The sequence below is a fragment of the Macrobrachium nipponense genome, chromosome 14 (genome assembly GCF_015104395.2).
Source record: "Macrobrachium nipponense isolate FS-2020 chromosome 14, ASM1510439v2, whole genome shotgun sequence".
NCBI lineage: Eukaryota > Metazoa > Arthropoda > Malacostraca > Decapoda > Palaemonidae > Macrobrachium > Macrobrachium nipponense.
Genome location: NC_087207.1, coordinates 19,945,284 through 19,972,455, shown reverse-complemented (window position 1 = coordinate 19,972,455; position 27,172 = coordinate 19,945,284). Strand labels below are relative to the sequence as shown.

The following is a 27,172-nucleotide window of genomic DNA, read 5'->3' as shown; positions in this document are numbered from 1 at the left end:
CTAAGCTTCCATAAATGGAATGTAAAAATTATGATGAATAAAACTACTCTCATTACAAATAGTTCTCTAAATGAACATGATTGGTACAAACAGGAGTGTGAGTTGAAATATAAAATTTGGGCCAAATGTTGTGGGACCTTGAAGGTCATTCAGCTCTGAAAATAAGTAAAAGGAATGAAAGGGGTTGCAGCTGGGGCCAAAGAAACACTGCAAAGAACATTAAATAATGCTTCCCGTGGACCACATGATGTACACATAAGGCGCTAACCCCCTACAAGGAGTACAAACAGAGAATGGTTGGCAAATTCAAACTAAAAACCTTCCCCTTGTTACGACTACTCAACATTACCTAAAAAAGTAAATGAGAACAAATCTAATATATCAAAATGAAAGTCACGTTGGGAGCTCAAAGCTTTATTTGTGAAGTACATTACCAGTATATCATTGAAAAATATAATTTACAACTTGAAGGATCATCTTATTATACGAAGGCTTCTACCACCGCTGTCAACTCAACATGCAAACTGTTCTCGGTGGTAAGGTGGCAACAGAACTGTGTAAAAAGGGGCACCCAATGGCTACCCGAAAACATTACTCTTCCTCTTACTCGACTCATCTACCTAAATTTACTTCTAAGGGGAGAAGTATCATACTACTAGCAACTATCTACAAAATATTTATATCACACTGCTTAAATATAAATAATACATTTTTTATAATACCTATACACAATATCAATGTACTTTGACAGTAAAATATCTATACAGTTCATCATCAGCTTTCAAAAACCGTGACTCGTGCCTCTCGAAAGAGGTCTAGATTAAGAGCAGAGATTAATCATAGTATTGGACAAGCGCCAAACAGAAAATGATAACACCTCCTCCATTTGCTGTCTGGTAGCTCTCTCAATTACTCAACATTTCACAGATATGCAAATCCTCTCACTCATTTCCGAAGGGGAAAAACATCCACGTAAAAAATAAAAACATTCATTCATTTCAAATCAATATCAATTTTTTTCAATTTCTGGCTTTCACCCTACACTTTCAACTTATGGATGAATGTCTACTCTCCCTTCTACGAAACGAAAATTTGGGAAACCACCTTGTCTATCCATCATTCTGAGAAGGGGTACAGGAACATGAAAAGAAACTTCAATACATATGAGTCTCCTGGATGCGTGCATAAAAACAACTCAAATATACAATCAGATTCTGAGCCAACTATCCTTGCTTAATCTGCTAAAAAGATGCTAGGTCGTATTAGAGAGGGAAATCTGACTAGGCGTTCCATAAACACGGACATCCTTTTTAAGGTCCATTACACCCACAGGGGATCTTTTTGCACAAGGAAATATAAATAAACACACCCACTGTGTAGGGAAGCTATTGTCAGTAACACAACTCAATAACTACGGACACCCACCAGGTATTCATAGGTACACAACCTCTAGATACCAATTATTTAAGACCAGGAGTAGTACCCTTTGAAAGAAATTAGCTCCTGGTTGAACCTCACATTAGTGTAGTCTTTACTGGTTAGTGGCTAAATAGTATTTATTTTCCTATTAGGAACCGCAAAATAACCATAATGAATTCTAACTAAACTACATTTAAAAAATGAAATATGAAATTACCTCTGGAAAGAAATTAAAATCTTTTCTTTCTACAAACATATCCCTTGCAATGATTTTTTCAACTTGCTACAAAATAGTTAGTATATGAAAACTGAAAATGGGAAAACTACAGCACAACACAACTGAAAGCTAAGTAATCGTGTTACATATATTTTCGAATGGAAACTATACATCTTGTAAATGTCTTTGGAGAATATGCAAACATAGAAAAATAGTCTTACGAATAAGACGTGTCTCAAAAAAAACTGTAACTTTATTACTTTCATTAAACAGGTCAGAGGATATTCTATTTTCAACTTGGATTAAGTAGTTCCGCACAAGAAAAACCCACCATGCAATGGATTATTTTGAAAGACTTGAAATCCCCACATCTTGTTTTTGGTTATTAACAAGACTTCGACATGCATATACCAACAGCATTTTAGCTGCAGCAATTGCATCTTTAAAAGCACTGACCAGAAAGTGAGAGACTTCATAAAGTACATCAAAATATACTCATTTCTACCCAACATGTCCAAATGGTTCCTTTGTTAAAAACTTGTAGCTAACACAAATGAATTATTACCAGAAATGTCAGTTTCTGAATCAGTTCCTAAATGTTTGGTGACTGTATCACAGCGAGTCAAAAGTATAAAAAATTAATGTCCTATGAAATACAAGTCATACAGAGAACTGTCCTTTGAACACCCAACAGAATTTTCGCATGTAAAAGACTACAGATTTCCCGACTTTAAATGAAGATAAAATGTCACTGAATGAATGAACTAATGACAACAGACTGAATTAACTGGCACGATTTCTCTTCACAGCAGGATACATTACAGCACTTAAATTTTTCCTAAAAATTAACCTTGTTTTAAAAAATGCAGATATGACGCAAGTGGGATCACCCCAAAGCTGGGTGCATTTTGGACCACAAGTCTCTCTATACAATGATTACTTTCCTCTATTACAGCAAACTACATTCTGAGGAGAGAGAGAGAGAGAGAGAGAGAGAGAGAGAGAAGGAGAGTGATGAGAGAGAGAGAGAGAGAGAGAGAGAGAGAGAGAGAGAGAGAGAGAGAGAGGTGAAAAAAACACAAATTCTTTGGGAATATGTGATTTTCTTCAAAATTACCATACCGCATGGAAAGCCGCAAAAGGAGATTCACATAAATAGCAATACACAACAGGAGAACTTAAGTTCAAAAATATATACTGTACAGAGAAAGAGCAAAGTCCATTCCACTACTATCTGCCTCAAACATCCACACAGGCCATCAAGAGAAAACTCTCACAGATTCTGCTGCAAAACTTGAAACACCATCGTTTTACAGAAAAAAAATAAGCTACACTTTCTCCCACTCATTCAATCACGTATCAGAAACACATTCTCACAAGATCTCACTAAGTCGTATCACATTGCTAACTTTCGTTTACGAAGGAAACGCAAGAACCTAAACGCCATAACAATAATGGATGCCATAAATAAAACAGATATACTATGATAACTGTCTGGACAGGACAGAAAGCAATACACTGGGGAATTCCTTTGGGATGCATTATGAAATATAAGTCATGAAAAAGGTGTGATATGTCATTGGACCACCAATTCAAAACTCGTCAACAATACCAGGCAACTGAAAACTCAAAAAGTGTATTTTCCTCAAGTTTTAGCGATAATTCCTGAGTAGCTGCTATTCTTCTCTTGAACAGAATGTAAACTCACTTGTCCTTGAAGAAAACATAATCCACACTGCCCTTATGCAGTGCAGTGGGAAGAAGGAAACAAAATATGCATTTTCCTCATGCTTTTCAAAACTGGGCTAGCTGATCATTGGCAAGTTGAAGTTCAAAACGCACATCGCAGTTTCTGTGTGCAAGAGTTGGCGGTGAGAGTCCCGTGGCGTGAACACCTCCACAAGGCTAACAACATTCGTCTGAGACCTCGTATTCCTTGCAGTTGCGTATCGATTGGCCTTTTGTTCCTTTCTTGTCTTATCACTGATCGCACTCACTAGACTGACAGAATTAGGATATCGGGCCGATTTCGATAAGTCTACTCCTCCGTTTTCCCTTCTATGTCGTCTGTTAATTCTCATCAATGCATTTGCACCCTTGTGTTTTCGCTTCAATTCCTTACATTCGTCTCTCATGAGAGTCGCCAGTTCACGAGAAAAGTTCTTCTTCTTTGATCGCTTCTCTTGAACATCTGACAACATTTTGTGTGGAGGGTCATTTTCTATGAAATCGGAGTCCTCTTCCTCGCCTTCTGAGTCACCAAAGAAGTATGTTACTTCGTCACTCCTCGAGCCTACCAAATCCGAAGGGTGGAAGCCAGTATTCCGCATTTCCTTCCACTCATCTTTGCCAAGATTAATCAACTCTCTAGGAATGGAAGCCTTTTTATGCTTTTTGCTGGTCTTATCACCTGATTCGTCTTTGGATTTAGTCTCGTCTTCCTCCACTCCATTTCTGCCCGTCAACTCACCAGGTATTTGCACAGTTGATTCATGAGCCTGCTTTTCATACAACTCTTGTTTTTTGTCATCCATGACATGAGGCAAAACTTCTTGGCTGGTTTCAGCAAATATCAAATCAGAGGGATGGAAGCCCGTACCATGAACTTCTTTCCATTCGTCTTTGCTCAGATTCTGTAATTCTCTATAAAGGGCTTTTTTCTTCTTATTTAGTGTGACATCTTTCTTGAAAAGTTCTTTTACATTCTCTGGTTTTTTCTTTTGCACTTCACCATTATCCGACTCCAGTTCGTTTTCTGATTCGTCACTTGAACACCTTTGCTCCGCACTGAAAATGATAAGGCTCGAAGGACGAAAATCTCTTTTCTGCATCTCTTTCCATTCATCCTTTCCAAGATTATTCAGTTCCCTGAGATGTCTCTTCTTTCGAATTCCTTCAGCACTTTTGAACCGAGACCCAACAGTCTCGTCCTTGGAGGCCTTGTCATGACTGGTAGTTGATCCACTTGCTGTTGCAACGTATGACGACCTACTACCGCCCACACTTGGCTGCAGCTCGTCTACATTTAAAGTTGGTTCCACCGACAACCGCAATCTCTTGTCTTTGCACTTCTTATTCACACTGTGGACAGATTTATGCAACGGCATGTTTTCTACATTATCAGCTTCATCTGGTGTATTACTTATAGAATTCAACTTACTCAAACTGTTTACAGGATGATATATATTTCCTTGCCTTTCTTTCAATGTATCTCGTGTAACATATTCCTGTAGTGAAATAGGAACTTTCTTTCTGGTAATAGTAATATTACTGGCCTTCCTTCTGTTTTCTAATTCCAATATGTTTACAGGAGTCTCCTCCCTACATGCATTTGCACCTTGGAATAAATTCTGTCCTTTTTCTTTAACCCCTGGCAACATACCATTTGAACCTGCCAACCTTCCTGCTAAAGGTCCTTGGACCGGCAAGATGCTACAATCTTCTGCTGTACTTCCACATGATGAACTTGAACAAACAATCTCTTGAACAGCATGAAAAGTAGTCGTCTCTGAATCTTCCTCGGCCGCTGCCAAAATATGTCTCCCACAGGTACCATTGTGTAAACTTGAATCTGGTAGGACTGATTTTTTTGCCAGACTACAGTGACACTCTGCTTTCCATGCTTCTTTAGGGCCTACACTTTTAATTAAAACGGGCTCAATGTCAATTCTGTTATGACAATTCTCTCTACCCAATTCCTCCTGGAAAGACCTCTCGAACTCGTTAACACTGTTGTTCAATGTTAACCTTTCTCTCTTATTCGTTGACCCCAAGGAACCGTCTCTCTTGACACGGGCCAAATGTTCAATGAGAGACTCACTTACTTCACTACGGGGTATTATGTACACTAGCATTACAATCACTGCTTTGTAACCTACTTCGATTCAAGAAGGCTGCTCCCCCAACACTACCTCTATAATGATCTGTAAATGTTTTGTCTTTCCTACCACTGACAAACTGTCCTACGATATCATTATTATTATCAATACCATTCATAACTTCATTATCATTATTGTTATCACTATTATTATTATTGTTGTTGTTTTTATTGCTCCCCTCCACTTGTGATAGATACTGGGCATACTGAGCTTCCTTATTCAGTTTAGTCTTTGAATACGACGGCGAATTTCCATTTTCATCCATGTAATTCGATAACATGTCGGATGATTTCGAAGAAACGCTCAGAGCCGCAGAACGCTCACTCATATTGTCAAGATAATTGCAATCTTCTGCATACTCTTCATTGTTTTGACTCGTCTCCTCAATCCTTTGCCTTAGTGCTCTTCTCGGAACAGTCCGTTCAACAGATCTCCTGGTCAACTTGCAGTTCTGCGTGTCAATTGACCTCAGATCACTCAGTCCGTTGCGATTGAGCTCCCGACACTCATCCTTCAGCAGTTTAGCAACTTCCTTAGGCACTTTTGTGGACTGACTGTCACCACCAAACTCTCTATCTTTCAATGAACTACTTGATACATTCCTTTTCAAAGCACTATCACCCAAGTACGTTAGGTTGATTGAGCATCTAGAATTACTCTCTACAGTATTGTTAGACACTGACTCCATTCCATCATTGCTTGCAGCACCTACCAATGAGCATATATACCCCACTCCCTTGCTGACAGTACTCACAAGATTCTTTAATAAACCACCGTGTACTTTTTCCGTTTCCAAGTCCAGCTTCTGGTTATTATACGCGAAATTTTTTTCCCTTTAACAACAGAGCTGTCAGATTTCCTCTCTTTCAACAAGTGGTTCTGATGATTGCATGGCTCATTTTTCTCCAAACTATACTGACATCTGGCAGTACTGACAAAGGCACCTGACTGACTGAAACCTGGATGCACATCAACGTCTCCAGAGATACCCTGCTGCTGTACCAAGCGCCCTCTCACTTCTCTCTCCGTGTCGCGGGGAGCTGCCACAGGGTGAGCCAACGCCTTCTCCCCAAATGGCCTACAAGACATAGCTGTGAGATCACTTTCCGAGAGGTTTCCCCAAGATACCACCTTCATACCCACACTAGAAACATCAAGGACCACAAGTTTCCCACCAATATAATCCGGAGGAGGATCCTCACAAGGTCGTTTACGTGAATTTGTTTCTGTTCTGTTGTGAGGCTGTACAGAAGAAGGAAGGGGGAATTCACTACAGTTAAAGCTCTGATTTACAAAAGCAGGATTTTTCAGGACATTAGGAGGCTGGCCATTGGTCGCCAAGTCCCCTACGCGTCCAGCATCACAGTGGGACTTACAATTTGACGACCAATGGCTATTCCCATTTTTTGGCAAAGAAGATTTGGAAGAGCCTGGCATTTTGACACCAGAATGAGGATAACAAGACAATCCATCTAACTGGGAAGGCGCACGGTCTGCTTCACTATAAACTCTAACTCTTCCGCTGTCGTCGTCATCACTCGAGAGATCAATCACTTCGATCAAAGAGTTTCTACCAGGAGGGGCACCAGTGGTATGCGGTAGCACCATGCTATTGTTTTCAGGAAGCAGAGGCACTGAATTTTTTATACAAGTTTTCAGAGAATTTCCCTGGTACCGATTCAAATTTTGTGGGGAATTAGTACTAGAAACACTTAGACCAGACACAGTAGTACTTGCACTCACTGACATTTCCCTCTCATTGGTATGAAATCTACCTAAGACACCATAATTTCCTTGCGTTAGTTGTAGTAAGTCACTGTTGGAGAGCATGTAAGTATTACCAGGCTGTTGTTGTACATGTTGCCTTTTGGATAAAGCCTCCCTATTGATTTTCGAGCATTTTGGTCCCGGGGGAGGTGTGCGACTTAAACCTTTACAGTGACTGTTTGATTGCCTTGGGGTACTGTGATTAACATTACCCCCCATGCTCAGTGAGGAGTGGTTCTGTAACATATTAGTTGGTGTGATAGGCAATATTGATATAATGTCATGATTGATAATATCACCCGGATTAAATGCAAGAGGATCTTGCTCTGGAGGCTCCGACTCATTGCCCCAGTTGTGGTGAAGATGCTGGGTAATACCAACATGTCTGCTACCTACAGGTACAGGGACGACAGGCGGATGAAATAATGACGGGGACGAGGACGAAGACGCCCCAAAATTGAGGGTAGTTTCATTTGAATCATAAAACAGCCTCAGGGGATCTTCCGACTTCGGTGTGCCATTCAGAGTTATTCCGCAAGCAGTAGAGGATGGCACGAAGGTTCCTGGGTAATGGAAATACATGTCCGTGAACAATCTCTGAGGTTCATCTGTTAGGTCTATGCAGGGAGCACTTGGCCCGTTGAGTCTCTTTATCCTGTCTACAACCCTCTTCTGCAGACGCTTAACGGCCACTGTAACAGGACGACACTTGGAGAGCAGTTCTCGAGTCCTCCTGTTCAACCCTGAAATCAGTACAGCAAGTAATTAAATGAGGAAGACTTCATTACACTAGATGAAACTAGATTAGACTACTTTCCAATGAAAAATACACAATGTCAACTAACTTGTACTTTTGAAAGGCTAAGAGATTATTTCCTAAAATGCATCTTCTAACTAATAGGTCTCAACTGTATAAATGAGCATAACATATAGGTACCATCTCAAAACAAGCCTGAAAATAAACCACACCAAAAAAATAAACTCTAATTTCCACTTAACAAGTATGTTTAGATGAAAACCAGAACACTTTATGTACAATTAAAACTGAAAATTTAAATTTGAAGGCTTTATTCATGAACCGATTCTCAAAGAAACTTGTCCACCTATGACACCCTCAATGTACCAACTAAAAGAAACACCTTTACAAATGAAACAAAAAAAAAAAAAAAAAAAAAAGTGCAGTACATGTAAAAATTAATGAAATAGAATTCAGCACTGTCAGGGAAACTGACAGTAAAAAGGTTTGCATGGTGTAACAAGAGGAAAACTTCACAGTTACACTATAAAACAACTGTTAGGAGAGGGTGAAAAGTAAGACGGAAGAAAGAAAACTTAACTAGAGGTAAAGTCAAAGGAGTGAAAGGGGGTGCAGCTGAGGGCCAAAGGGACGCTGCAAAGAACCTCAAGTACAGTAATCCCTACAGGGGTGTTATATTTGTTTGTTTGTTTGTACGTTTTTATGTTGCATGGAACCAGTGGTTATTCCGCAACAGGACCAAATGCTTTACGTGACTTCCGAACCACATCAAGAGTGAACTTCTATCACCAAAAATACACATCTCTAACGCCTCAGTGGAATGCCCAAGAATCGAACTCCCGGCCATCGAGGTGGCAGGCCAAGACCAAGCCAACCACGTCACTGAGGCGCTTACAAGGGTGTTATGAAAACAATAATATAAAAAAATATCCAAATTATGCAAGTGAACACTACACACTATCTCTCCCAATCATTACCATGATCTACTACTACTAATTTACGTGGGGATAAATTAAAATTATGTCTAGTCACACCTAAAACCTCCTATTCCCACAATATATTAGTAGGTAGTATTCTTACTACAAGTGCTATACTAGACTATGACTACTAATTCTTGCTACTAATACTACTATAATGAATACGACTATTACAAGACTAATACCAATTGCTTTCCTTTTGAGTAAGTCCAATAAAACTCATACCATAACGGCCTTTTCTGGTCTTCCCTCAGAGTAAAAAAAAAAAGAAAGAGGGGCTGAGGTTTAACCACGAAAAAACCACAGGAATGCTTCTTAAAAGAACAATAATTGCACATCAGGAAAGCCAGTAGCAGGAGGACAAGTCCAAACCTTGTTAGTAGCGTGGACGATACAAGCTAATGAATTGCTAGATTCGAGATCGACGGATTCAGGGATTAATCAACAAAGGAGCAATATGGCACTGTTACAATGCCACCTGACAGATGGAACTCTGCTCTTGAGCTCAATGGAATGGAGGCTGAAATAGCAACTTTTGTAGAGTGTAAGAGGAGTCCTCTGTAATAAGAAGATAAAAGTTTGAGAAACGAGACGGGCTGGGTCCCTTCTCAAACAAACTGACCTAATACACAAAGATGTATGAAATGGATAACTCTTCATACCTACCCAAGGAATGAAGGCAAAACAAGAACAGAAAGAAAAGTACGGGTCTTGGAAATGATGACCAAAAATAATGGAAGAGATCATTAATACTAGTCTTCAGTATATTATGATTATATAATTATTAGATAGCTTACACAGACTACTGAGTACAGGAAGACTTGTCAATATATGGAAAAATATCACCAAAGTTTAAAGACTGCAGAAGGGTTTTTTTATCACGGTACATATACGTAGTATGTATAGGGAGGCCTGGCATGTTATGAATTTTTTTTGGTAAAAGAATCTCTCCCCTTCAAACATAACTGCCTAAAATAATATTATACATTTAGAAGAGGCATACAACACCTGTACAAATGGAAAACTCATCTAAAGCTGGAAAGGTGGGGGGACTGTCAATAGCCTTTGATTCCATTCAGTCTGAAATGGGAAATGAAGTAGTTCCAAAAACATTCCACAATAATCACTGTGGATTGACTATGGGAAGCTCCTAAGAAGTTTAAGTAACCAAAGATACATGAAAGAATTACGAGAAAACTCAAGTTTTCCGGGAACAGACTTAGCATTTTGAACAACGACCTCGAAAATACATTTACTTTCAAACACCAAAAACTCTTGGTAAAATATTAAAATTTCATTAATTAGAAATGAAGACTTCGATGCGAGCAGTAGACAGGTTAGATTAACAAAGTTATATACCTTGACTAATCAGTTTGTTAAAATTGCCTCACATAGGTGGCAAGAAGGGCTTCTTCTTAAAAGCAGACATATTATGTCTCACTCCAAATTAATTACAAAATCTCCAATGTTTTGTGTTGTGATCAAACGGAAGATGCCGATTCTGGCAAAATTTCATTGAAAAATTGGTTTTAAACACTTGACATCAACATAAGTAACTTCTGTTGAAGCAATAAACTCCGTCATATAAATGTGACCCTTATTCAACAGATGCTTGAGATCAGTCACTATGTGAATGAGGATAATAATATTAAACAAGTACAAAATGCACTAAAGTTTCTTTGGCGGAATTGAGCATCTGTACATCGTGCAATCAAGGCCACCAAAAATTGATCTATCTTTCGGTGGTCTTGGCAAACAAAATGCTGTATGAGCATCCCTTGAAATTTTATCAACAGCCCGGCGTGGCCTGGCCTACATCACTGCCAGATGCATGCTACTAAGGCTAGAGGGCTGCAACTTGGTATGTTTGATGACTGAAGGGTGGATGATCGGCATATAAATTTGCACGCCTCTAGCATCATAGTTTTTAAGATCTGAGGCGGACAGACAAAAGTAAAAGTGCAGACGGACAAAGGAGGCTGACACAATAGTTTTCTTTTCAGAAAACTAAATGTGAATGGGATAAAATCTTACTTTACTGATATGCATGGCTTATCAATGTTGGGGCTGTTGGAGGAATTTGAATATTCACTAAAGTATAAGGGGGTCATACTAGGGGTCAAACAAGTATGACCAATTGGATGATGAGATTAAATACTTCAAAGTGATACTCTCTTGGTTTGGAGGATGTTACAACCCAATCCCCTATCTAAATTTTTTCAATATTACATTATTCAAAAAATAAACAACACTGATAAAATTACAGTGCAATAAGTGGAAAGGGGTGGTCACTGCTAATTAAACACAGCAGAAATCATAGCTGCAACTGCAAAAAAAAAAAAAAAAAAAAAATCCCTGATATAGGGAAAGTGACCAGAACTATTAGGGAAACTGAATTAGTTGGTTATAAAAGGTAGTTTAAACATACCGATAAGCTAAAAACCTTACTTATGGGCTGGTCTGAATGGCTGACTCTTATAAAATGAATAAGACTCAGATTGTTTCCAACAAGTCAAAGCATGGTTTAAAAACGTTTACTACTGGATAGACCTTAAAGATTAGTGATTCAGAAGTAATTTCTTACAACAGATTTTCGTCAAACACTCGTGCTTTGCTTGACTGAAATAAGGCCAATCTCATACAATATGTGCATGCCCAAGCATCGGGAAAAGAGTAAACGTAATGTCAATAATAAGCAATTTAAAAATGGCCAAAAGCTATTTTGGAGATAAAAGAAAACCTCTTCGAACAGATTTGTGTTCTCTAATTGTCCTTTACTTTAGACTGAAATGAAGCCATTCTCACACAACATGGGTATTCGGAAAGGAATAAATGTAATGTCGATAATGACCAAATTGAAAACAAGGCCAAAGGCTATCTTGGAGATAGGGGAAAACCTACAGCTTCAAGCACTGGAGGAACCATGAAGCGTTTACAACAGATCATCTCCTATTATGTAGAGGATAACTAAAACTGATGGCTACGAAAGATGTCCTTAGGAGATATTTTCCACCAACCGATTAGAAAAGTTTCATTCCAGGTTCTAAGAGTGATTTTAATAGAAAGGGTTAAAAAGTAAAGGGGTTTGTTAGACTAACAGTTTTTAAAAGAATTCATTGATTGTCAGTAGCTAAGTAATCACCTTCAAGACATCCTTAACCAGTGCATATTCCAAGCATGGATTATTATTATTATTATTATTATTACTATTATTATTAGTATTATTATAATTATCATTATTACTATTATTATATAATTTAACCACACTGGAGATTTAAAATTCTACCTCTCGCAAGGCTGGTCACGAGGTATGTTTTCATTAACGAAATTTAGATTTTACCAAAAACAGGATAAACAAAAAATAATTTTGATAAGTTCCTTTATTGGTTTGTTTCCAAAACTTAACAATCACTGTTGGTTGAATCTAAATATACTCACATAAAATAAATATAACAGTGTTGACCTGCCTCCTTTGCATTAGTGACAGGGCACATGTGAGCTATTCATATCCTGAGGCCCAATAAATGTGAACAATTAGAAGAGATACGAGCTCCTACAAAATGAAGTTCATCTTGGTTCAAAGGGTGTCACAGTCTAACCTTTGATACGAACTGTTTTAATATGTACTATTAGTACTTATTATTTTTAAAAAAAGGACATTCTACTGAATAGTATGCATTCTCTCAAAAAGTAGTGATATTCCATTTCTTTCACTTCTGTAGTCTACTAATGGCATATTTTTCACTTCTGTAGTCTACTACTGAAGTAAAGCTGCTCCTATAGAAACAATAATAATGGATTATCCACATCCCATTTTGCATGAAATATCTTTCTGATTATATTTAAAGCAATTTTGCATTCCTTTATAAATGATATATGAGCTTTCCCAATCCAATGCTGGGCTTATCCTTTTTACCAAAAAACAATCATAATGATTTATAAACATCCCACTTTGTATGAGGTATTTTCCTGATCAGATTTAAAGCATCTTTCCATCTATCTTTCCCAATTCAAGTTCATTAAATACTGAGCCTATGCTTCATACAGAAACAATCACAATGATTTATAACCATCCCACTTTGAAAGAAATATTTCTCTAATTGGATTAAAGCATCTTTGCATAAACCTTTACAAATGATAAATAAGCCTCCAGATTCAAGTTCATTAAATACTGGGTTTCAGAACTGTATCATTAAGCAGATTTTGAAGCTATGAAAACATGTAAAAAGTCTGCTGATTTTTTAAGAAGAATCTGGAATACGAACTGTACATATAGAGGCTTCATGAAGAGTGAATAAAAGGAAGGACACAGAAACATGGAAAAGAAATACCAACAGTGGAATCATTGAGAAGAAATATTGATAAAACAATACACTGACTTTCTTTCTTTATGAAGAAAACAAGCCACTGTATATTTTTAAGACAGATACAGAAGTAGGTCTATAGTTACTGACTACACTTCACAGTAAAGGAAAAGTATTTAAAAGAAAGCCATGATTCCTAGAATTTTTTCCTCATAAACTTCATAAATACCATATAAAATTCAACAAGAACAGACCTATCTCAAAAATCAAGTTATGATCATTCTAGTGCACTTGAATATTCAGGACAGAGTAGATAATTTGGCTGATAAGCATCACAAATTTGGGAGTAGTGCTAGTGGGGGAAGAAGGGAAAAAGGTACAAGACAGATACAAGCCAGTACATAATTAATTTCAAGGGACATTAAGGTCTATGATATGGACAAGATATGAAAAGGTACTGCATGATTTGTGAGGTCTGATGCAAACCAAACAGTCAATGGTGGATTATTACAATCACTGATGCACACTACGACCTAACATTAATGCAGCTAACCGAAGAAGTTCGCTTTTAACAAAGAAATCTAAATTCTATTAAAGCTGCATTTCTTTAAAAAGAGCAACTGCACACAGTCATAAAGTTGCCAATTAGCAGTGACCTATTCAGAGAAGCCTTACAAAAGAGCTTTAATGAATTCAAGTTGAGATATATGTAGTACACAGTTTAGTCACTTCTCAGATAGAAAGTCCTATTCAGCAATATCTCGTAAGGGGTACCACTTACAGAGTTCCTTGTAAGGTTCTATAATTAATTCCAGCAACCACTCCTCCAATGCTTTCTGCCTTTTCTTTTAGTTCATTCGCTCTGGTTTTCTCCCATCTACCTCTCCCAATTCTTCAAATTACCTTGCTCAAATTATCTGTGCTTATTTTGAATATATCTTTCAAGAGAGGCATAGGAGTCTACTGAAATCTGAATCTGTGGTCTTATTATAACAAGCAATATTGTGAATAATACTCCCTCTAAGGCTACGAAAGTCAAACATTAAATAAAAGGACTTGCTCACAGCAAATATATACGTGGCATCTCACAAGCATACTCTCAGCTTCTTGGAGGCATACTATCATGCATCAAAATTATATAGGTTTGAGGGGCACAACTGATGGTAGGCATATCAGGCAAAAAAGATTAGAAAACTGGTCATGACAGCAAAAAAGAACAAGGTATTGTCTACCCCACTGACAGCTGCTATCCAGGTCCTCTCATAGTATCACATGCTCAATCAGAAATGCAGAAATATGCAAGATCTTTTCTGCACCTTCTTGCTGAGTAAGAGAACAATTGAAACCTTTTCAGGTTACAGTAGACAACTTGGGTTTCATACAGAACTGCAGAGAATTCATGATGGTGAAACAAAGAGTAAACGGAATCTGGCCGGAAAAAAACAAGACATCAAGAAGGTAACTTATACAAACGACAACAAAATAAACACAAACCTGTCTCTATTGTTAACAGTCGTTCTCGTTTCTGTCTTTTACTGAAACAATACAGGTGACACCATGGTTGTTCTTCTTTGTTGGGACGCCACACCACGATCCAGCGGTTATTACACCTACGATGAATACAATGAACATGAATGGAGAACTGGGTAGTCATCAAATGACGTCAATATACTGTATTCTATAAAGAATTAACTTAAATTAGTCTTAACTTTGCAATGACCAACCACCAGAGCTTTTATTTCAAAATTTTTCATTACAGGCACCACCCTACATACATACAAACATTCAACTTTCCAGATACAAACAAACGGGACCGCAAATGAATACAGTGTTCAGAGCACTCCCCCTTTGCAACTAGTAAGTTAAAGTTTGTCTTGCACACTTATTCTGTACATACAATACTGTGTGTAGAGTGTATTGTGTTTTAAGATGAAAAAGCGTACAGTACTGTACTGATTTTATCATAATGTACTTGAACAGGCATGAAAAGTACAGTTACCAACTGGCAAACAATTCAACATAAAAACAGCCATCAAGAATGTACAGTGAACCCCAGTATTCGTGGACTCCGGATTTGCGGACTCGCACATTCGAGGATTTCTCTCTGGAACGTACACCACCATTATTCGCGGGAAATTCACGTATTCGCATTATTTTTCTATGAGAAATATCCACAAATTCCAGTTTTTTTTTTTTTTCAATTTCATCATAAAACACACTTTTTGTGATAAAACTACTAGAAAAAAAAGGTATAAAAATTTGTAGTGGGTTTTTCTTTGAGTTTTATTAAACCAAATAGGCAGTTTTAAGTTTTTATAGGAGTTTCAACTATTTCCAGGTTCTGGCTATTCGCACGTGTGTGTGTGTGTGTGTGTGTGTGTGTGTGTGTGTGTGTGTGTGTGTGTGTGTGTTCTGTGTGTGTGTGTGTGTGTGTGTGTGTGTGAATAAGGGGGAACACTGTATCTTGTTTGTAAAGAGGGTGGTGTCTGTATTCTTTTACATAACTATCAGTCATAATATTAAGAGGCCAAAATCTACCTGTCTCTGCTAGACACAATATCAGTATGCGGCGTTGCATGAAGATGGCGTTCATATCGTATGACAAGATGCTGCGATGCTTGGTACTTATTACGTAGTTTGGAGTTTGCCAAGAGAAATCTGCAAAGAAATAGCCATTTTACTAAGGAATTTGAAGATGATGAAAAACGAACACTACTTTTATCACCACAGAGTCTCTTAAGTCATGCCAGAACAAATCCTTTACTTACTTTCCTAGAGGAGAAGTCAGTGGGATGGACTCAAAACGTGGGAACATTGAGCCGATAAGTTTTCTCGGTGGCGACGAACTTCTTTTCCTTGGGGACATGTACGGCTCGATGCCTGTGTGCTTTGCTGGTTGTAGCCTGAAGTATGCCAGGAATGGCACCTGCAAGATTAATAAATTATTAATCATCAAAATAAAATATTTAAAGAATACTCTACAGAAATATTCCAAATGACACCAACCTTCAGACAGGATATTCATTCTCCTTGCCTTCCAGAACTTAATTATATTTTAATCTATTTATTTATTAACTTGTTAATTTACTTTCTCTTTTTTAATTGCTGATCTCTTCTTTCTGTATTACTTTCTCTTAATAGCTGAACTCTTCTATCTGTATTTAATATTACCTTCTGTTACTTCTTTCAATTGAACACCACATTCTTTGGAAGCTTGAATTTCAAGTCAATGGTCCCTGTGGGTTTGTTCCATATGAACAGGGTTTATCTCCTGAATATAATAATAATAAATTACAACAGAAATAGTTTTGTAGCAAGCCAAAGCACGAACTTCAAAATTCAAAACATAAGCATACGCAACTGGTTCTACTGCGGTTGAAAAGATCAGTCTCCTACAACGGGTAAAATTAAGCATCAAGATGCATGAACACTTTTTCATATTCATGACATTTCTCAAAATAAAAATAAACCACTTTGTTTTACATAGGCTTGAATACTGTACTGCAATAACTGGAGTTAGGTGTCCTAAACCCATAGTAAATAGTTCTGATGATCACTACAGAATTTAGTTTTATAAAAATTCATAGTTTTTATCTTCAAGAGGAAGTTAAATGGTGATAGTATGTAATCCTGGTGATACAATTGAAATATTGACAATTTAAAGGCATAAGGAAGAACAACAAGAGGCACAGGGCCCACACTGCACACCTGAGTTAACTCCTCAACGATTTTCCTACATACTCCTATAAGAAAGTAGGGACCCTATTGTGGCCTAGTCAGCCAGTTCCACAGAACTTGAATCTGCACTAATTCAGGATGTTTTCCATTAGTTTTCTTATTTTAGACCCATTAGAATAGAGCATGGCACCCCTGAGAGAGAGAGAGAGAGAGAGAGAGAGAGAGAGAGAGAGAGAGAGAGAGAGAGAGAGAGAGAGAGAGAGAGAGAGAGAGAGAGAGAGAGAGAATTTATTTTTGAAGGGGTGCCATGAGCTTCACTTTTCCACTCTTCACTTTGTCGCAGATTTTCGTGGAACATAATTTTCACGTTTCCGTGGGAACTTTCACCAACTCGCGAATTTTCCTATGGGCTACATTTCTAAAATTATCAGGAATTCACTTTCTTTTGTATTAAATTAGGAGGCGAACTGTTAAATCAGGCAGTTATAAGCATTTTATTTAAATGGGTATCTGGTATTAAGCAGTTATAACCTTTATTAGAGGGTTCTGGAACATATCCTTGCAAAAAGGCAGGATAACACTGTATTTCACATGTGAAGCCAACTTCTACAATGCACAGGAAATAAAATATAGTATATCAAGTACACAAAAAAAATTTATCGAATAAAGTGCAACTCACCTGTCCAGCTGGCTCCAAGTCTTCCTCAGCAGGTTCCGGATCGGGAGATGGTGGTACCGGAGAAGGAGGGGCTTCACCACAACACTTCTTTTCGTGAATCTGGAAGATGGATTTAGGTATTATCGATCTGATTTTGATTATCGATAGGAACCATACATCTCAGCATAAACCAGATTCTTGTTTGCAGATGGAAAAAGTTTTGACAACTGCAAAGAACCTTGAGTGATAGCACTAACCCCCTACAGGAGCATTTCAGATGTGGGACAAGTAATGCTTACAAGTGCACTGCAGAAGGTACACTGATGGCAATATCCCCTACCCTATGGAGGAAGGGGGTTTCCAGATGTGTGACCAACTGTTCTTGTAGTATACACATTTCAAGTACAAAAACACATACGTAATCAAAATACATGCAACTGCCATTAAGTCCTGTCGGTGTACCAAATTCTAATTCCCTTTTTTTTTTTTTAAAGGAAAATGAAACCAAGCAAGAAGACAACTTACCTGAACCTCACGGAGGCTATAAAACTCATTTTCACATTTGTCGCACAGGTAGATGTCAGTGGCAGCCGGCTGGAACACAGCTGTCGCAGTGCCGCTGCTGTTGACCCGAGTTGGCGACAGGAGAAGCTTCTTCCGTAAACTTGTGTCATGGTTCGATTTGTCATAATCCTGCAGAGAGAGAGAAAAGCAAATTCAATCAATTATTCTGTAAATATGGTTGTACGTCATCTAAATCGATGACCTATGTTGCTATATGTTTGACTCTGACTGTAATCTAAAATACTGGCCAAAGGCCAAGCACTGGGGCCTATGAGGTTATTCAGCACTGAAAGGGGAATTGAGAGTTATAATGTTTTAAAAGTTTAACAAGAGGGAAAACTCATAATTGTACTATGACACACTTGTCAAAAGAGAGTCGATAGAAAGATGGAAAAGAGGGAATATAAACAGAGGTACAGTAAAAAGTAATGCAAGGGGTTGCAGCTAGGGGCCACAGGGATGCTACATAGAACCTTAAGTAATGCCTACAGTACACCACCTGAGGTGAACTAATAGCCCTACTAGCCTCCTAAGGGGAACATAAGCTTATATGATCAATAAATTAATATACAAGTTTACTTGACACAAATGAAAGCAAGCATAACAGTTACTAAAAGCAACATATCCTCTTAGATGAATTCTTACCTTAGGGAAAAATATCCCTTTGAAAAACTCTATAAGCATCATGGTGTGGGACTTGATTATGGAATAACAGTTACGCACATAAACAGGAAATTACAAAAATTGAAACTGCTACGCTTTCTGTCCACCACACTGATAAATGATTAGCTGATAATGTCAAACACAGTCCCAGCAAACATACGAGTTTTTATAATAGATTTTCCACACGAGTCAAAACTACATTCACTACCACTTTCTTGGAATATCCCAATATGACTCCAAATTCCAACTGCTTCTTTCAACACTGTAACACTGGAATACGAATGATAAAAATATGGTTAAAAATTCAATGACATGACATGATTCTTGCCATCTAAACAGGTGTATATCTTGCGGCACTTTCCAAAATTAGCTACGAAATTCACTTACAAAATTTGTATTGCAACCAGAAAGTGTGTGTGTGTGTGTGTATTAATGGCATACATAAAACACACACACACACAAAGATCCTACGAAATTCACGCACAACATTTTTATTAACAACCAGACTATAATTGTGGGGTAATCGTATATACATAAATTGCATTACACACAAAAAGTATTTATGTATTTACAATTACCTGAAAACAAAATACATACATATATATAAAAATAAAATGTTTCTTTTTAAACAAAGCAAACACTCGCAAATCACATAAAACACTAAAACACGACACTCATTCACAAAAGTACCAGGAACTGACAGAGAGAACATGGGGTCAACGACACCTCTAAGAGAAACTTTGTTTACATCATAGCTAACTCACACACTTACGCACATACACACTCATGGCCCATACGCCCTAGTCGATGACGCAATCCCCGCTTGACGCATTCGGGTCACGCAATGCACGAGGAACTCTCATGTCAACAAACTTTTTTCAGAGAGAGAGAGAGAGAGAGAATCTTCCATCCTATCATGCAACCCGTTTTAACATTTTTCTTTCCTTGTGAAGGAGAGAGAGAGAGAGAGAGAGAGAGAGAGAGAGAGAGAGAGAGAGAGAGAGAGAGAGAGAGAGAGAGGCTGCATCTTAAAACCTAAACCCCACTTGAGTAAGAAACAAACAAATATACTTTGGGAAGTAAAAGCAAAAATATACTAATTCCCATCACAAACATGACAGGCGAAAATCCCACAATTTTATGTAAAATATAGTCCTTACTTTCATCATTAAATTCAGTCACCACAAACTTACATAAAGTGTAATAAAAATAAATATATAAAATACTTCAATATCATCACCTCAAGTAGTCAGGTTCACCAACGATTTGATACGAAAGTAACAGACCAGGAACAATTTGATACGAAAGTAACTGGACAATAAGAGTTTGATTCGAAAATAACAGACCAGGAACAATTTTTGATACAGAAGTAACAGACCAGGAACTCTTTTTAAAACGAAAGTAGCAGCCCAGGAACACTTTTCATAACGAAAGTAGCAGACCAGGAACACTTTTTTGATACGAAAGTAACAGGCCAAAAACACTCTGGTACGAAAGTAACAGACCAGGAACACTTCGATAACAAAAGAAACAGACCAGAAACACTTGGGTAACAATAGTAACAGGCAAGGAACACTTCGATAATGAAAGTAACCAGCCAAAACGCTTCGATACGAAAGTAACAAGCCAAAACACTTTTGATATGAATGTAACAGGCCAGTAACCCCTTGATATTAAAAGTAACAGGGCCAGGAACTCTTGATGCGAAAGTAGTAGACCACGTAACACCTTTCTTCAGTAACTTGACTACGCAACAGTATCGGCATTTCTGCACTTGACTACTTCAAGCCAGGATCTCCCATTTCAGTACCTGATTTACGAGTCAGCAGTCGGTATCCAAGTGATCCTTCATTTCACTGCGACTCTGATTGTATCGTATCCCAATATCCAAATTTTTCTATATGTGACACTGTGCTTGTATCCCCAACTTTGTATCCCAATATCGCAACTTTTCTATATGACACTGTGCTTGTATCCCCAACTTTTAACATGAGAATGTCAGTATCCTAACATCCCAGCATGGTACTGTTTGTATCACAACTTTCCAACGTGACTAGACGTCATTATCCAAAGTTTTGAAAAAGACAAAAACTGCTTCATCAAAGTTTCTGCTTTTCAGAGCAAAAGTTTCAAATCTAACAACGCAAAACTGCTTGCACAGGTTTCAAAGAAAAAACAACTTATAGTTTTGCACAACACGACACTGTTCGTATCCCCCCCCCCCTCCATTTCACTACAAACGCAATTCACAATCCCATACTTCACTGAAAATAACCGTCAGTATCTCCCCCCAAAACTTGAGCAAAATAACCGTTATCACTGTTTAAAGGCTGAGTATATCCCCTACTCACGTCACCACCACGATTGAACAGTCAGTTCCAACAAAAGACTTCGGTAAACCACTTGAGAGTATAAATAAGGTGAGAGTGTGTGTGTGTGTGTGTGGTGTGTGTGTGTGGGGGGGGGGGGGGGTTAGGAAGGAAGTTTGTATCACAGACTGGCGGTACCTATCAGTGACTGATAACGTATCTGACACGGGCGTCTGACTGACATGCTTCAGACATTGTTATTGTCTGACTCTGCGACCTGGATATAAGGCTAACCTTCAAAATAAAGTTTGATCTTGACACAAGTCTGACTTTGAGAAGGATGTATACCTGACTTTGAAATAGTGTACGACCTTGAAAACAGAATCTGGCACTGTAATTTGACCTTGAAATAAATTACAACCTTGAAATTAAGTCGCTTTGAGAATACAGTAAAACGTTGACCTTGAAAATAAAATTCAAACTTGAGAAGTAACCAACCCTTGGAAACGAAGTCTGACCCTGAAGAAAGTCTGATCTTGAAGATAGCCCTAAAAACTGTACAATAGGACTTAAAATTGAACTATGACCTTGAACATTCATTCCAAACTTGACGACAAAGTCCGAAATTGAAAATAAAGTTTCGACCTTTAAAATACGTCCAAACCCGGAAATAATCTGACATTGAAAATATTGGTCAGTGCAACGCCACATTCACAGGACAAATAACCATCATACTGATTGCGAAATATGCACAAACCAACACACAAAAACTACCTACAGTCTGTCATCCATATAATATACATAATGGTCACAAAATATGCGCAATAACAGCAACAATCAGCCATGAAGCAACACTTTCACAATAACAGCACAATCAGCCATAAAACAACTTTCTGATTAAATAACCACAATAAAGGCATACCAAATATACACACACGCAAAACCAGTTTGAGTAAAAAAAATATACACAATAGAGAAATGATGACACCAACGTGACGACCGGAAAAGTTAAATAACCACAAATCACGTAATATACACAATAACAGATATGATATCACTAACACGGAAACCCATGAAAGTTTAATAACCACAATATGAGTCACAAAATATACACCACAACAGGAATAACACTAACACAACGTCCAGAAACCTTAAACAACCACAGTAAGTCTCAAATATACACATTAAGAGATTAAATAACCACGTCACAAAATATACACTATCACAACCACCGGAGAGCTTAAATAACCACAATATGAGTTACAAATATACACGACACCAGACAGACCACTATCCTGATATGTCCTCATGTTATATAACCACGACTCACTAAATATACACAAGAAGAAACTAATCACCACAGTAAGTCACAAATATACACAATAATAAAAGAACACGACGTCCAAAGAAGTTAAATAACCACAGTCTCAAAATAAGAAAATATACACGCTAGAAGTTACAGCACCACAAACACGACGTCTAGAGCAATATACACACAACTTAACACTACTGAAATGTCATGAGGTGAATCCAAACTATTTGAGTCACAAACTATAACCGACAGGAGGTCCAGGAAGGTAAAATATCCACACGTCACAAAATATACACCAAGACGACGTCCACATTAGTCCAATAACCACAAAAAGTCTTAAAAATAGACACAATACCACCGGAGTTCCACTACACTACTGAGAGAAGAACCTCCACCTCAACCCAAGCCATACTGAGTGACAGGAGAGACAGAGACCCGTCCTGCCTCCCCCTCTCTCTCTCTCTCTCTCTCTCTCTCTCTCTCTCTCTCTCTCTCTCTCTCTCTCTCCCTCTCTCTCTACTTCCGTCAGTCACGAATCACGCATAAGATCACACACTTTCTCTTTCTTTCAATACGTTTTAATTCATTTATATTCAACATTCCACGGGTAAATAGTTACTACGCTGAATATTAAAACATTCTCTCTCTCTCTCTCTCTCTCTCAATACGTTTTTAATTATATATACTTAACATTCCAGGGTTAAGTAGTTATTACCCAGTATATCAAAAGTTCTCTCTCTCTCTCTAGCTAATACTTCCGTCAGTCACGAATCACGTCATAAATATCTCTCTCTCTCTCTCTCTCTCTCTCTCTCTCTCTCTCTCTCTCTCTCAAAAAGCAGAAAGCAGCTGGACGAGAAGAATCACCTTTAACGAATTAGTATGTTACGTAACACCAGCTAATCTCCTAGGAACATAGATAGGGGGGGGGGGGGGGGGGGGGGAAGGGGGGAGAGTATAAGGAAGGAGGCGTTCAGAGCCATAATCTGAGAGAGCCACCACAAGCAATATGGAGCCAACTACAAGAGCGTTAACACGCAAAAAGGGGCGTTGAACCGACACACGACACGACACCAACGCTGAGTGTGGAAGAGAGCAGAGCAGAGCAGAACAGAGCGGCTCGGCTCAGCTGTGAGCCGAGCTGTCTGAGTGGAATTCTGGCGCGAAAGACTGCGAAGGTCAGGTACACCCTCTCTCTCTCTCTCTCTCTCTCTCTCTCTCTCTCTCTCTCTCTCTCTCTCTGTGGGGACAGGGGTAATCTCTGTCTCTCTCTCTGGGGCCGGTGTAAATCTGTCTCTCTCTGCGAGAGAAACATCAGCGGTCCTCGAACTCCGAGGACAAAGGGCCTTGCCCCCCAAATTCTACTTCTCTTGCGCAGGCGCAGAGAGACAAACTTTACGCGCACTTATCTTTGTTATATAATTATAATGCAACGGCCTTATAAAGCAACCTACCGTTTTAGAGGAACGTTACGCACTTTGTACCGTCACCAAAGAGGCTTTGCAAGACGTAGATGAGCGTAATAAAGCGATAAATATCGAATAAAGACTACAATAAACGTTTGTAATCTCGTAACAAAGAGGCGATTCCCGTTTTCTACGAGGTCGTCAAACTATCGAGGGATGTGGGTGACTTCGGTATGTTGGGTAGGTCGTATTCTCTCCTTTTTTATTTTTTTTTCTTTATTTTCTTTAACATTACAGGGGTGACGAAGGTACATTACTGAGTGCATATCTCTCTCTCATCTTCTCCATTCTTCTCTTCATCTTCTCTCTCTCTCTCTCTCTCTCTCTCTCTCTCTCTCTCTCTCTCCTAGCATGGAGTTAAAATGTTTTTATATTGAATGTTATGTTTCCCCAACATATTTACTGCGTATGAATGTTCCCCAACGTATATTTTTGCGTATAAATGTTTCCCCAACATATTTATAGGTATGAAATGTGTCCTCCCCCAACCATATTAAGGTCGTATTAAATGTTACCGTTTTTGACCCAACATAGCAATATTGCGTTGAACAGTGTTTACAACATAACACTTGCGTTAACCCAATGTTTTCCGCAACTAAACTAGCGTATAAATGTTACCCAACATACATATAGCGTGGACATGTTTCCCAACATACTAGCGTATAGATGTTGCCCGACGAAATTCATTGCATACACACGTTTCCCAACATACTCCATTTGCGTAAATGCTCCCAACATATCTAAAGAAAGAATTTTCCCAACATATTTCCTGCGTATGTTTTCCGAACATCTCAATATATTTGGAGTATAAAAAACGCTTTACTATGCAAAAAAAACTCTTCTAAAACATACTGCGCGTGCAAGCAAGCAAGCCAGCCATACGCACGCACGCACGAGAGAGAGAGAGAGAGAGAGAGAGAGAGAGAGAGAGAGAGAGAGAGAGAGAGAGCGTCAGCTGAGTATAATCTATTAGGTAGAGAGCAGGGATGGGTTATAATAAAATAATTCCGGGTAATTCTACGCAGTACACAGAGACGGGAGCGGAAGCTGTGTGTACGTAGAGGACGTGTACGCAGGTCTACATAATGTACATAGATGCAGTATACGCAGGAGCTGTACGTAGGGGGCTGTACATAGATGATGTACATAGACGCAAGTAGTGACTAGAACTGTATATAGATGCCAACAGTGACAGAAACTGTACATAGTTGCTGTACATAGATGCCAATAGTGACAGGAACTGCACATAGGGACTGTAAGTAGACGCGCATAATGACAGGAACTGTACATAAAGGCTGTACATAGATGCAAATAGTGACAGGAACTGTTCATAGAGACTGTACATAGATGAAGTACATAGACGCAAGTAGTGACAGGAACTGTACATAGATAATGTAGACATATGATGTCCGTGTGATGTACGACATTCAATCAACGTCTCCAAGGAACAGGGGTCAACGCCCCCTCCCCCCAGTGTGTGATAGAATTAACGTGTGATTCTCATATAAAAATAACTCTACATTAGGAAATACGAGAGAGAGAGAGAGAGCGTCGGCTAAAACACCTGCACTTCGAAACAGCTGTGTCTGGAGGAATCTTCACATCTAATCACCCACACAAATGTAATTTACCACTTAATGATACTCGCGTTCTTGCGAATTGAATATGGATCTAATATTTATGGAATAAAATTCAAATTTACGGATTATACAATTTATAGAGTGGGTTATAAATGTATTGCAGGAATATAAAATTTCCGGAATTGAGTGATAATTTTTTAGAAGGAATGCTGTACAAGTTATAGAATGGAATATAAAATCTATAAAATTTATTATAAAAATTATGGCGGAATATATAATTTATAGAATGGAATATAAAATTTATCAAATGGGATATAAAATTTATCAAATGGGATATAAAATTTATAGATGGAATATAAAATTTATAGGATTATAAAATCTATAGACTGGAATATAAAATTGATAGAAGGGCGTATCAATTTTATAGAAAAAATTTTTATCTATGGAATAAGCAATTTATAGAATGGCACATGAAATGTATAGAGTGGAATATACGAAATATAAAATTTACGCAATCTAAAATTGATACATTGGAATATAAAATCTATAGAGCCGAATCTAAAAATTTACAGAACGGAACTCATGAATGGAAATGGAATATAAAATCTATAAGTGTGTGTGTGTGTGTGTGTGTGTGTGTGTGTGTGTGTGTGTGTGTGTGTAATTTATCTTTTTCTCGAGACAGTCATCACATATGAAATAAAGTCATTACCTATTGCACGAACGCAACATGTTACCCTCTACTGACCCAGAGAGAGAGAGAGAGAGAGAGAGAGAGAGAGAGAGAGAGAGAGAGAGAGAGAAGGCAATAATCAACAACAAAAATCCATTATTAGCCCAGTGACTCACACCAAAAACACCCCACCAGTCGACCTTTTCAAATCAAGGTTTAATCGCACAGGTGAAATTGGCGAAACTTTTTTTTTTAGTGCCAGGCATCCTTCAATCAGTCAATCAATTGCGATCAATTTGTACCTGGGTTTTAATTCAGGACGAAAAAAAGGATTCCCCAAAAAATAAAGTTAAACAGATGCAAAGATTCACCACCCTAATACTATTCTCCTTCCATTTAAATGCATTTTTATAAATTCACAAACCTATTGATTTATTGTTTCTTATTTTGATATAAGATATCTCTTCTTTCTGTGTTTTCCTTTTACCTCCTCTTACTCCTTCCTAATGACCACCTAAATATTCTTTAGAGGCTTGTTTGATATGATTAAGGTTCATCTTCTGAATAATAATAATAATAATAATTTGATATGATTAAGGTTCATCTTCTGAATAATAATAATAATAATAATAATAATAATAATAATAATAATAATAATAATAATAATAATAATAATACAATAATAATAATAATAATAATAATAATGATAATAACAATAATAATACTCTTTGGAAGCTTGAATTTCAAGTCAATGGCTCCTACGGTGGGCTTGTTCCATATGAATAGGGTTCATCTTCTGAATAATAATAATAATAATAATAATAATAATAATAATAAACTTAGGAAGCAGACCCTCTCTCGTGCATGCTTTAATAAAAGTAATGGCTACTTCAGCTGAAGTAGCCATTATTTCTAATAAAATAATAATAATAATAATCTGGGGACTTTTC

At 37.8% G+C, this 27,172-nt stretch overlaps 1 protein-coding gene across 1 annotated transcript in view; it reads right to left on the bottom strand.

Moving 5' to 3' along the window:
- Positions 1 to 2,658: 2,658 nt before the first annotated feature.
- The window catches only part of LOC135226367 (uncharacterized), a 64,395-nt gene continuing 39,881 nt past the window's right edge, over positions 2,659 to 27,172 (bottom strand). Inside the window, 8 exon segments of the mRNA XM_064265842.1 lie at positions 2,659 to 5,483; positions 5,485 to 6,325; positions 6,328 to 8,024; positions 14,814 to 14,929; positions 15,858 to 15,977; positions 16,088 to 16,245; positions 17,677 to 17,775; positions 18,181 to 18,348. Of these exon segments, the coding sequence (XP_064121912.1) occupies positions 3,442 to 5,483; positions 5,485 to 6,325; positions 6,328 to 8,024; positions 14,814 to 14,929; positions 15,858 to 15,977; positions 16,088 to 16,245; positions 17,677 to 17,775; positions 18,181 to 18,348 (5,241 nt within the window). The 3' untranslated portion in view covers positions 2,659 to 3,441.